The sequence below is a fragment of the Setaria italica genome, chromosome VII (assembly GCF_000263155.2).
Source record: "Setaria italica strain Yugu1 chromosome VII, Setaria_italica_v2.0, whole genome shotgun sequence".
NCBI classification, from domain to species: domain Eukaryota; kingdom Viridiplantae; phylum Streptophyta; class Magnoliopsida; order Poales; family Poaceae; genus Setaria; species Setaria italica.
Genome location: NC_028456.1, coordinates 26782737 through 26795911, shown reverse-complemented (window position 1 = coordinate 26795911; position 13175 = coordinate 26782737). Strand labels below are relative to the sequence as shown.

The 13175-nt window shown below is 44.3% G+C and overlaps 2 protein-coding genes across 3 annotated transcripts; both read left to right on the top strand.

Annotated features, from left to right (window-relative positions):
* The first annotated feature begins 3340 nt into the window (after positions 1–3340).
* Positions 3341–6832, top strand: LOC101775337 (serine racemase). Of its 2 annotated transcripts, XM_022828440.1 has the most exons (8): positions 3341–3474; positions 3667–3859; positions 3996–4082; positions 4172–4402; positions 5437–5510; positions 5596–5782; positions 6350–6646; positions 6752–6832. In XM_022828440.1, exons 2-7 carry the CDS (start codon positions 3672–3674, stop codon positions 6597–6599), a joined length of 1017 nt encoding a protein of 338 aa, XP_022684175.1. In that variant the 5' UTR covers positions 3341–3474; positions 3667–3671; the 3' UTR covers positions 6600–6646; positions 6752–6832. The 2 variants fall into 2 exon arrangements, with proteins under 2 accessions (XP_022684175.1, XP_004976460.1); XM_004976403.4 differs by having other exon boundaries at positions 6350–6757.
* On the top strand, positions 6801–11577 carry LOC101774933. Its single transcript, XM_014805582.2, is given in 10 exon segments — positions 6801–6886; positions 6951–7458; positions 7988–8126; positions 8233–8324; positions 9000–9093; positions 9579–9772; positions 10452–10485; positions 10488–10552; positions 10736–11001; positions 11101–11577. Coding segments are annotated over 9 exon segments (1317 nt in total). The 5' UTR covers positions 6801–6886; positions 6951–7176; the 3' UTR covers positions 11252–11577.
* Positions 11578–13175: the final 1598 nt, after the last annotated feature.

Below are 13175 nucleotides of genomic sequence, written 5' to 3'. Positions count from 1 at the left end.
CGTAGGCCAATTGTATTTCGATGGATTATTGCAATTGCAAGCAACCTCGGTGGGTGCTACCTGCTTGGGTCTCGGTGACGTTCCCTTGAAGAAGACTTGCATCTACGTGTGGGAAAACATATACGCAAGGTGCGTGGCATCTTGCTTGGGAGCACGCGTCAGACATCACGTACTCGTACAAATACATGGATCGTGTCTCGCAAAAAACAACAACATGGATCGGGGAGGACACGGACTCAGGAACGTAAGATGGTAGTGATGGCTGATGCGTGGGTAGGGTAGTTTCGCCGTCGTTATCCGAGCAAAGTGAGGGGCACAAATGGGAGATGGCTACTCGGCCAGTGCGGCACCGGTGGCAAGGGTGGATATATCTAGACCTGGGATTGGATTGACATCCGTGATCCAATCACTAAGGGGGTGTTTGGTTTCGAGGGGACTAAAATTTTACCCTATCATGTTTATATACTAATTAGGAATATTAAATATAGTCTAATTACTAACGATGGAGTCTAATTTATAAGATGAATCTATTAAGCCTAATTAGTTCATGATTTGACAATATGGTGCTACAGTAACTATTTTGCTAACGATGGATTAATTAGGCTTGATAGGTTCGTCTCGCGAATTAGCCTAGAGGTTCTGCAATTAGTTTTATAATTAGATCATGTTTAGTCATCCTAATTAGCATCAAATATGACAGTGCTAAATTTCAGTCCCGGTTACCGAACACCCCCTAATTATCCACTGAAGTTCAATATATATATATATATATATATATATATATATATATATATATATAACGCTCCTATCCTGTGTAACCCTATTACAAGCTGCTGCCATCCAATCCTGTCCAATACTCCAACCCAACACCGCTGAAGTCCATATGCATCCAATCAATCCAACGAATCGTACCGTGCTCCCGCCGCAGTCCACCTTCCTATACACGCTCGCCCGTCCTATGCAATCCGATGCACCTGCCAAAGCATGCTGCTGGGCCGGCTAGCTTGGTTCTGCTGTATGCCCCGGCCCAAACAAGCAGCTGTTCATGTATTCGTGTATTTCTAAAACATTAAAAGATATTTCTGATATAAAAAGGTGTTCTTCATTGAAAAGCAAACCAGTTTAGCGATAGTTCACTACAAAATACCTGATGGTATATTTCTCCACAATACAAGTAAAACAAAAATAATAACGGCCGGGCCCCTCTCGGCTCTCGGAGAGACGGAGGCCGACGGTGACCGGTGAGGCCGTGACCGCCGCTGCCAGTGCCGGTATGCCACTGCTGTGTCTTGTTGCCAACAACCTGATCGGTGCCCGTGCATGCTCCTATAGTCCTATACCTATACGTTCCCTTTTCCCTTTTTCCCTCTCTCTATCTGCCGATCTCAGCGAAGTAACATTTCTAGAGAACTGCTCCAGTACGTACCCCTTTTTTAAGAAAAGAGCACACATCTTAAAGCAAATTACCAATTAATTAGCCATATTTTCTTAAATTATTTGCCACATGGATCCCGAATGGGCACGGCCCTCCCAAGCCCAGTCCGTTCCCGGTCCATGTCGCTCCAGATCCGAACTATTCGGTGCCGTTTAATTCACGTGAGGTCTGCGTGAAGGCCACCGAGCGGACTGCGGACGGCAGTGGAGCTGTTTGTTATAAGCGGCTTATCTGTTTGTTTCCGCTTATAAACGGCTTATCGGTGAAAATAAGTGAGAATCCCGTCAAATGTTTTGTTTATTTTCACCGATTCTCGTTTATATGGTAAGACGCTTCAGAAATTTGAACTATGAGAAGCGAGAAGCGAGAAAATCTTCATTTAGATTATAATCCAAGCGTGATTAGGAGAAGCGTATACAAACAGGACCAGTGGCGTTCGAAAACAGCGGCAGCGGCACTTCACACGGCCAGCGGTTCCTGCCACCCACTTCGCCGGTGGCTATGCCCACGTGAGGAGGTGCATGGCCGCTTTCTCTTCAGGGACGTCCACCACCGGCTGTTGCTTGTGTTGGTGGTCGGCGAGGACGGTGCCGAACGTCCATGGCACTTTTTGACTGGAAAACGTGTAAAGTCTTGGCCAGAAGGTTTTACCTGTGAACGCTTTTTACTATCGCCATTCACCAGCCTCTCCACTCCAGGGAGGAGTATTTGCTATTTTTGCTCGTATGTTTTCAGCTTTGATCACGATGCTCCAAGTGAATTGACTCAAGATGCGTACTGCACTACTGCTTCAAGATTTCTACTAGATCATAATTTAATTTTGTCTAAAAAGAGGATAATTAGGGAGGTGCTAGTTATCTCCGGCAACCAATTCTAACGGCTCAATGTAATCTCATGATGGCAGATGCCTGTTTGCATGCATCTCGATTTTCTTACCATGCACGTCGATGAGGGTGAATGGGTGATGTGCTTACTGCCTTGGAAACGAGTGATCACTGTTGATCCTCCGTTGACATAAGAACCACTTTCTAGACAATGAAGTTACAACTTACAAGGAAGCCTAAACTTATATATATTACGATTGGTAACCAGTGCGGATCAAGTCGATGGATCAAGGGTTCAACAGCTTGATCAACTTATATCTCTAAAAAATGAAAAAAAGATGAATCAATGTTCTTCTCTTAACCATAATTCAGAACCCATGGCAAGCAACTCTCGTTGTGGCATCAACGACGCGGTGGCCATCCTCACAGTCACCGCCTACCAACACGGGGAGCTGCCGGCGGCGGACACCGGCCATCAGGAAGAAGCGACTGACCTCCTTACATGAACTAAACGGTACCCGCGGACCTCCTCCCACGAGTGTTGCTGCCGGTGAAGGAGGATGCGTGGCAGGAACGGCTTGTCTCCATGGAACGCTACCACCTCGATCGGTCCGCTCGGTGGTGCCGGCGTGCCGTCACTGTAATCTTGTAGCGCCGCTAGCTGCTGCCATCCGCACGGCGGCTCTCACGGGAATTGAACGACCCCGAACAAAGTGATCCGGAGAGCCGGAGAGTGATGGATATGGGAGCGACTTGGGCTGGGCTCGCAAGGGCTGGGCCCATTCGGGACCCAGGTGAGAAATAATTAAGAAAATGACTAATACATTTGTAGATTTGCTTTAAGATGTGTGCTCTTTTCTAAAAGAGGAGTATCGGAGCAGGCTCAGCGGAGTAATGTAGTCACAGACTACAGTCACTGAAAACATGCGACTCTGAGAAACACAGCAAGCTGGTTCTGATGGGCCGTGGGAGGTCGAGTGAGTTGAGAGCTTGAGCCTGTGATGGGCCGTTTCTTTTGCGTGGGCTTCACATGGGCTTAGTCACCGGCCTCCTCCTACCTACAGTACACACTACTGAAGCAGCGAAGCAGGAAGCACACCGGGAGTTCTTTCTTCTCTTGCAGTCGCCGTCCTCGTCCTCCCCTCATCTTGGCGAGTAGCGGCGACCTGGAGTGGAGAGATTCATCCGGACCTCGATTGGTTCCTTCTGCTGTTGGTAAGGAAACCCTGCTTTCCTCGGATTCATTGTTCTAGGAGCCAATTTGTAAGGAACTTTTCTTTGCTGCGACTAATCAAATCCCGAATCCTTCTTCTCGGACGGATGGTCCAATCCGCCCAGTTTGCTGCGTGGTGGACTATCAATTTCTGTTCGTTTTCCAAGAGAACTGATGTGGTTTCAACTTACTAGGCTCGATGGGAAGCAGGGACGACAGTAGCGACATCACAAGAGGCCAGGGTTATGCTGCTGACATCGATTCCATCAGGGAGGCGCAGGCCCGCATTGCGCCGTACGTGCACAGGACGCCCGTTCTGTCCTCGACATCGATCGATGCCATTGCGGGGAAGCAGCTGTTCTTCAAGTGCGAGTGCTTCCAGAAGGCGTGAGTAGGGATAGGATTACTATCCGATGTGTTATTCGGTTATAGAAATGCTTTGTATTTGGTACTGCACTGATTTTCTTTTAACAAATGGTGCTGTAACGGTTGTTTGTGTGGGAAAACATATTGTGCTGTGCAGTGGCGCATTCAAGATCCGAGGTGCTTCGAATTCGATATTTGCGCTTGATGATGAGCAGGCATCAAAGGGTGTGGTGACGCATAGCAGGTTTGGTGCTAGCTTCAATGTTTTGTTTGCAAATTTTTTCAGACATCTGAAGAACAGAAAGTTATTGATACGATGTTTTTTTTCCGCAGCGGGAACCATGCTGCCGCCGTGGCTTTGGCCGCAAAGCTGCGTGGCATACCTGCACACATTGTCATACCAAAGAATGCACCAGCATGCAAGGTTGACAACGTTAAGCGGTATGGTGGTCATATCATCTGGAGTGATGTCAGCATTGAATCAAGAGAATCTGTTTGTAAAAGAGTCCAGGAGGAGACTGGTGCTGTTCTTATTCATCCCTTCAATAATAAGTACACTATCAGGTGTGTTTTGGGCTTTGGCCATGAAATGATTTTCTGGTTTAGTTCTTCTATTATGTGGGGAGAAGTGGAAAGAAGCACCCTCGAAGAGCCCAGTACAGCAAGGCATTGTATACTGCATTCAGGAATAATGAATTGCTCCCGAACAGGAGTCTATTGATTCTCTCCCATTTGGTTGCATCATAGGGGCAATGTGGAAATTATGTCCATTTCCAAAGACTTGATCTGCTTCTGATATATAATTTATTTAGATATATGCAAGAATCAAAAGAAGTCAGTTTAGGATTGGAACACTAGAATTGTTTTGATGTGCAAGAAGTCAGTTAGCTATTTGGAACCGGAGGTATGGAGAAATGTTTTTGGTTCATGGTCACTACGCTTTGCAAAGTGATGCACTCAAATGGCTAGATTCTTAGCAATTTTAAGAAGGCCGGAGCGTGTAGGTTTAGCAGTCTGTTCAAACACCTTTGTCTTTCTAGATTACCATATCCTAATATAATGATGAGAACCATGGATGTCCATGTATGGAGAATTTTTATCAGATGCTTACTTCAGTATTGAACTATTGATAGGTTCTCCTTCTAGTGAAATAATTCTATTGAAATAATTGTGAAAACAGTTGGAGTTACTTGATACTAACCTCGGCACGTAATGAACTTATCACACCAACCCACTTTTTTTTATTTTGCTTGTTGGGTTATTTGGTTTAAGTGAATATGAACCCATTTTTATTTATAGACAAAAAGGAGGACCCTGCTTGTAGATAAGATTACAGATTTCAAAAGAAATGTGGATTAGGAAACGAAGGAACTTAAACATTAGCTTAAGTGTGCACCCGGACACAAAAGGAAGAAAAATGAAATGAAATGAAATGCTACTTAACATCGAAGACGGTCTAGCTGTAAATTATTAACCAAATGACACTAACTACTGCTATCATTTGAACCATTTTTGGATCTGCTAACTTTCTCAGGTTTTGTTTTTGTGCATTGTCAACATGTGCTCTTACTGTGTGAAAAATTGTGATGATTTTCCAGTGGTCAGGGTACAGTATCTCTTGAACTTTTGGAGCAAGTTCCTGAAATCGACACAATAATTGTTCCCATTAGTGGTATGTACGACATTAACTTTTTCACAATGTTAATAATACTATTTTCATTTTTGACACTAGCATAATTTTTTTGGCTGAACTGCAGGTGGTGGTTTAATTTCTGGCGTGACCCTTGCTGCAAAGGCCATAAACCCTTCCATACGTATTCTGGCAGCAGAGCCAAAAGGTGCTGATGATTCTGCCCAATCCAAGGCTGCTGGAAGGATCATCACATTGCCTTCCACAAACACCATTGCTGATGGACTACGAGCTTTTCTTGGCGACTTGACATGGTATAGCAATTTGCACTGAACATACATGCATCATCGTTTTCACTTGTTTGTTGATGGTTCTTTGAGCCTTTTCTACAACGCTCATCCTTTATCTTGAGTTCTTGACATGTATGCTTGGACGGATCCAGAAAATAATGTTATTGGTGTCACTTATATGGGAATATGAGGTCATAACTTATTCATTTGTAATTTTATTGACTAATTATACTTAGAATTCACTTAGGGTTAGCAAGAGCTCATTGCTGTCAAGTGACAACAATGACATGCTGGATCCACCCTGTGCTTGATCCGCTCATGAAAATGTTGGATAATATGTTTTTGCTAGAAGGTGTTATGAATTAATGTCCTGAAATGGTTTGCAACGCTGCCAATACTCAATGTTATGCAGTTATGTTGGAACCTACTATGGCCGTATTGGTTAGAAGTTAGAACTTCCAGTTATGCTGTGAGTTAATGATGCTGACAGTAAAAGGAGCATAACCACAAATATCTGAAACATACTGCAGAGCACCTATATGCTCAGCATTCTATCTTGTTTTATGGGTACTTCTGATCTCTATATTTTAGGCCTGTGGTGCGTGACTTGGTGGATGATGTCATCGTTGTGGATGACAATGCCATTGTGGACGCTATGAAAATGTGCTACGAGATCCTGAAGGTGGCTGTTGAACCCAGTGGTGCAATTGGCCTTGCCGCGGTTATGTCTGACGAGTTCAAGCAAAGCTCTGCTTGGCATGAGAGCAGCAAGATAGGGATCATCGTCTCTGGAGGTAATGTCGACCTCGGTGTTCTTTGGGAATCGCTGTACAAACGATGATTGGAGTTGGACCGATGAAATATGTACCTGAATTTCAAATGCACTAGGTGAGACGTTGTAACTTTTACATTGTTTCAAAGTAGAATACTTTCTTGTCAGTTGAGTTACTTGTACAAAACATTATGCGGTACAATTTAATATCTGTTTGTCAGCGAGAAGACAATGTGAAAGCCTGAAAGACTGTTTGGGTGACCGAATGACCGATGATTTGATTCCAGACTTAGTTCAGTCCAGCAGGCCTTCAAGGCAACAGTTTTAGCCTCAATTTTCTTCAAATCGATCCCCAGGTTCAAACGTGTTTAACGAAATTGATAAACAACTAAACAAGTTCGACTGACTTCCATTTGGCAGGAGCGAGAAATCGGACCGGCTTGGCAAGCAAGAGCTGCCTCGCGTAGTGAGGAATCCGTCGTTCCAGCATAAAAACACGAATCTTAAAGCACCCCTTCCACCGAAAGAGAACCCCTTCCCGACCTCCTCCTCACACCCTTCTCCCCTTCCCCTCCCACCGCCGCCGCCGCGGAAGACACCGGACATAGCAAGCATACAAGCGCGAGAGAGGCTGCCGTAGCCACAGATGGCGAACAAGCGGCAGCGAGAGGCGCGGAAGCGCTTCCGGGAGGCGAATCCGGACCTCTTCCCTCCGCAGCCTGCCCCTTCTGCCGACGGCTCCAAAAAGAAGAGCAAGAAGAATAAGAAGAAGAGCATGTTCAAAAAGGTCAAGAAAGGCGGCACGGGGAGGTCGAAGCACCCGATGCGGGTTCCCGGGATGCGGCCCGGGGAGTGCTGCTTCATCTGCAAATCCACCGACCACGTCGCCAAGGCCTGTCCCGAGAAGGCCCTCTGGGACAAGAACAAGGTACGAACTCACTAGTGCCTATGATGTATTCGGTACCTTGTGAGGCCGCTTTGCTTAGCCGTAATTTCAAAGTGCCAAAGATGCCATAGACGCTGAATAATTTAGCCGGTCTAGAGTCATATAAGTGATGCTGCCTTTCTTTAAGATTGCTCAATTTCCTGTAGCATGCCGTTGCTTGATTAGGTATTCATCGGGCAAGGAGTGCCACTGTAGTACTGTACAGCTACTGATACTATCCCTGCTTGCCAGATTCAAACTCATGACATAACTCTTTGAACAAAAATGTGCTGTTTGTTTGTTTGTTTGTTTGTTTTCGGAAGACCAAACATGTCCTGCTTTGATCAATGGTTATATGATGGACTAGCAGCTCTCCTCTGTCAAATGCTCTTGTTAATGAGTTATACTCAGAGTTAATTAGTTGTTTTTGTTTATGTACTTTTTTGTCAATTGGTTTATGTTTGATTTCTACTTTTGCAATGATTCATTTTCGCCTTCTTTTGACTATGTAATAATACTATGTTCGTTTTAGATTTGCTTGCACTGCAGGGAGCGTGGCCATAGTCTGAAGAACTGTCCTGAGAAAAGTGAGGGGAATTTAAAGAAATTTTGCTATAACTGTGGTGAATCTGGACATTCTCTTTCCAAGTGCCCCAAGCCAATTGAAAATGGTAATAATCATACATCCATCTTACACATCTTCTAGTACTGTATACCTGCCAGCATTGTTATCATTACCTATATGGTTTCACTCATTTAACACAACTCCATATAAAGGAGGTACAAAGTTTGCAAGCTGCTTTGTCTGCAAACAGCAAGGGCATTTGAGCAAGGATTGTCCTGAAAACAAGCATGGCATTTATCCAAAGGTATTTCACCATACTCCCTTATACCTTCTCAAATCTCTTGGTATGCAAATGCAAGATAGTGAAATAAGAACACGTACATTTTTTTTAACTAGAATCTATTGGAAACAAAGATGCCATGCCTGACAGAAAATGCTTTTATCATTTTGTGCCAGTTAGGTTTTTGTGATCTCCTCTACGCTTTAGGTGATTAGAAAGTTTTTTCCTTCTTATTTTGGATAATGACACACCATGCAAACAAATGGATAGGCAAACCTTTAAATATATGGCAAACAATTGACAAGTTGCTAATTTCGGGGGCTTTAGATTTTCCTAGGAAATTGATCCTATAAGCCTCTTCTTCTAAAACCAGTAATTCAACTTGAACTTATTTATACATTCAGCTATGAAGGTTGTCCTTCTTCAGAATCCGGAGATACCAAACTGCTTGTATCAACTCTTGATGGAATATTTAATTTCCTCTAGCTAGCTCCCAAGTCTATCCTCCTGGGGTCCTGGTGATCCTGCACAACCCTATCTAATGAAAACAATGTTTTGGGGCATCAATCTGCTTTTATGTCAAAACTTTCTTCTATTGCTTTTAGTACTGCTGAGACTGCTTACTTGTGTTCTTTCTTCTTTGTTTTGTTAAGATTATGGCTTCCTTGCATTTAAATCTAAACTCCATATCTTTGTTAGGGTGGTTGTTGTAAGATATGCGGTGAAGTTACACACTTGGCCAAGCATTGTCCAAATAAAGGGAAACAAGATTTGATGTCCTCCAGAGATTATGGTAAGCAGACCATGGGTATCAACTTCCTTAACATACCATTGCAACATCACGGTTTAGACATTTTCTCAAAATTTGGAGCACTGGCCAGCATGTGTGGAAAGTTCTTGTGACTGATCTATATAGTCGACGTACCTTTAGTTATTATCCAGTCTCCACAGTAACCAGCAAGGTGTTTCTGCAGGATGCATACACCATATTCTTGCCTAGTGTTTTTACTTTTTAGCATGAATCTACAGTTATTTTATTTGTAATGTCAAAGATAAAGGAAAAAATATGGATATATAGGCTGCATCATGTAACTATTAAGGATGGGTGAAATGTTGTTTTTCCCTTGACAATGTCTGGATTTGCATATGCCAATGTCTAAGATAAATTCTAATATACTATAGTTTGAGATGGTCAGTAATATGATGCATGAACCTATGTTGTAGTTGTCCAGTACAGGAATATCTATTTACTGTTGCATTTGGCCTGCTTATTTTCAGATGTCAACATGGAAGAACACTATCAGGAAGGCCCTGTCGGTCACCATGGTGGAGATGACCTTGAGGACGACTTCATTGAAGAAGAAGAACCGAAACCCACCAAATCAAAGAAGGCAAAGCAACCAGGTTCAAAATCGGCTGGAAATGATGAGAAGAACGCCAACACAAAGGCAAAAGCTAAACAGTCTCCAAAAGTTGTAAAATTCTTTGGCTAAAGAATGGAAATTTTGTAGCTTACGATAGAGAAGATCCTTCTAGACTTTTTGTATTGTGCGGTCGTGGTCGTGTAACTTACAATGAGAATTTTTCTGCCAACCACGTGCAGTTTGAAACTTATCAGTTTGGTACCTCCGATTGTCCACTGTGCTCTTCTAGTTGGTTCTGATGGCATGTGCTTATTCGAAACTGGCAGAACGATTATACTCTGTGGATTCGGTTAGTTTTCGCATCCATTCGGGTCCAGCTTTTCTTTTACATATATTTTTTTTGCCTCGATTGCTTGTAGAACAGAAGATACTTATGTGCCAATTGTGCTTTCTGTCGAGTATTCAGACGCTACAGCCTACAGATGGTGTTCCGGGTTCCAGGTTGTCTAGCTGTCAGCCTGTCACAGCTAGTTCATGGTTAGTGTTCCTCATGTTGCGCTCGCTAGCCAACCGGAGAGGAAAGGCCGGCCGCGACCTGTCGAAGCGGAGGACCGATGGGTGGTGGTGGCGCGCATGCCGGACGCGCGCACCGCGCACGAAGGAGGGGACGTGCTTGGTCAAGCACGCCCCCCTCCTCCGAACGTGGCGGCATGGCGCCGCGGCACGCACAGCACAGATCCCCGTCTCCTATATTTGGCCTCCTCCTCCCTGTCACACAGGCCTTGAGAATCTTGCGTCCGTCCGCGCCATCGCCATCGCGCACCGCCTCCTCGCCACCGCACCGTCGTCGAGCCCGGCTGTGGAAACGAGACAAACCCGTCGACCATGGTGAGCGATCGAGCACCCACCTGATGTTCTTCTCATTGCAGATCAATGTCTCGATTTCGATTGATTAATTTCTTATTGGAGGAGGTAATGCCAGTGGTGCAAGATTTGTTCTGTAATAACCGTACGTGTTTGGTCTTGTGTTGTTATCGCAAAACAAAAAAAAAACCTTGATGATGCGCAAAGGCGAACTCGGCCTCGGGGATGGCCGTGAGCGACGAGTGCAAGCTCAAGTTCCAGGACCTCAAGTCCAAGCGGAGCTTCCGGTTCATCACGTTCAAGATCGACGAGCAGACGCAGCAGGTGGTGGTGGACAGGCTGGGGCAGCCGGGCGACACCTACGATGACTTCACCGCCTCCATGCCCGACAGCGAGTGCCGCTACGCCGTCTTCGACTTCGACTTTACCACCGACGAGAACTGCCAGAAGAGCAAGATCTTCTTCATCTCCTGGTACGTGATCCCAATCGGTTGCTGATAATTTCATCTCATTATTATATATAACAACGCCGCCGGAACGCTGGTGAATCCATGGAGATCCGCATGCCGCAGGTCCCCGGACACGTCGAGGGTGAGGAGCAAGATGCTGTACGCGAGCTCCAAGGACCGGTTCAAGCGGGAGCTGGACGGCATCCAGGTGGAGCTGCAGGCCACCGACCCCAGCGAGATGAGCATGGACATCGTCAAGGCGCGAGCCCTCTGAACTCTGAAGAGAAGCCGCGCCGCCGCTCGCGCGCGCAGCACGCATGCCCCCCGGATCGGCACACGTCGACCGGTGTCCTGCATGTACCCGTGTGCCGTTTTTATGCACCACCGGTGGTGTGCCAGTGTTCTGTTACTCCGTGTAAACTACTCTAGATCATTTTTCCTTCTCCGTTCAAGATTTTAGACGGCATGTCGAGATAATCCTTCAATTCCTGCTGTTGCTGCCGAGGGTACATGTATGTCTACAGCTGCTATGTGGGTCAGACTCCGTATAGGCTGTGCCATTTCGAAGAGAACTAATGCAAGATGAGATTTTGGTTGCCCCCTCTCTTTCCGATGCCTTTTGGTTGATGCAATTGATGATAGGGTTTAACGGGTAATCGCTTTAGTTTTTTTACCAGACACTCCTATGCACACTCTCTCCGTATAGTATGAGCACCTTCGTGTCTAGGACACCAGATCCGAGATAATAGATTCTTTTGATTTGGCGCGGGAATCAGCTATCTGTGTTTTGGCTGCGGTCGCCGTGAAACTTGAACGGATCAATTTATATTTACCAGTTCAACCTTCTATCTCGCTTTAAATTACTGCTCTCTCATAGTTTGAGTCTCCAACTGATATGACAATATTGAAAAAAAATTTGATGTGGCGCGACTTATTTGAGCAATTGTCAGAGGTCAGGTTTTTACCGATGAATCATTGGCGTAACGGGAATTGCAAAGACGCAAAGGCATGTGCATATTGCTTCTAATATGTTGTCTTATGCAATGCTAATAGGATATTTGAAAGAGAAAAGAGCGAGGTGAGAGAAAATGATCATTGTTTCACAAAACAATTGTCCCCTCAACTAAACCTTAGGATTATGAGATAACTCTACTACCATTGCACGAGTTTTTATTGCTATACAACACAAAATATTTCTTTTTCACTTGCACAAATTAAAGAATCGTAGAGTTACTATGAGACAACCCAGAACACAGCACACTATGCAAGTTATCTATTAAGTCGTATAATCTTTATACGTGTCAATGTATGATATTGCCCTATTAGATGGTATCATTGTAACTAACACTTTTGCACTTCTAAAACATTAGAGTTTTTTTTAAAAAAATAAAGAACACTATGAAAAGAACATAGAGTAAACTCCTTTGCCTTACCACTTGGGAGCTCGCGGGGTTGTTTGGATACGAGGTACTAAACTTTAGGAGAGTCACATCGGATGTTCGGACGCTAATTAGGAGGACTAAACATGAGCTAATTATAAAACTAACTGCAGAACCCCTATACTAATTCACGAGATGAATCTATTAAGCCTAATTAATCCATCATTAGCAAATGGTTACTGTAACACCACATTGTCAAATCATGGACTAATTAGGCTTTAATAGATTCGTCTCGCGAATTAGACTCCATCTGTGCAATTAGTTTTATAATTATACTATATTTAATACTCCTAATTAGTATCAAAATATACGATATGACAGGTACTAAAATTTTGGAGGATATATCCAAACACCCCCTTAAACAAATACTTGTTACTACCGAGACTCCAAGAGCATCCAAGTCAATTTGGCATCGTTTCCTATGTCCATATGCGACTTTGAATGCTCCTCGGAGTAATATACAAATGCAGAAATGAGGAAACGATTCCTCGCAGAGCAATATAGTACAAAAAAAAGTGCTGCATATACGCAGCAAAACTTAGTCTAGTTTGTCCTTTTTTATTTTACTGCCACCACCGCCATGAGTTTAAAAATTCTTTAAATTGCTGCGATGTCCAATCCCCTGCCCCTATAATTTTTTACGATTCTTTTGCGCAAAATTTCACCGGTAAAAACGGGAGATCGCCTCGGTCGTTGGTTGCGTGGTTCACGGCGTCACCAGTAAAATCGGGAGTACATTGTATGCTGTGATTTTCCTTC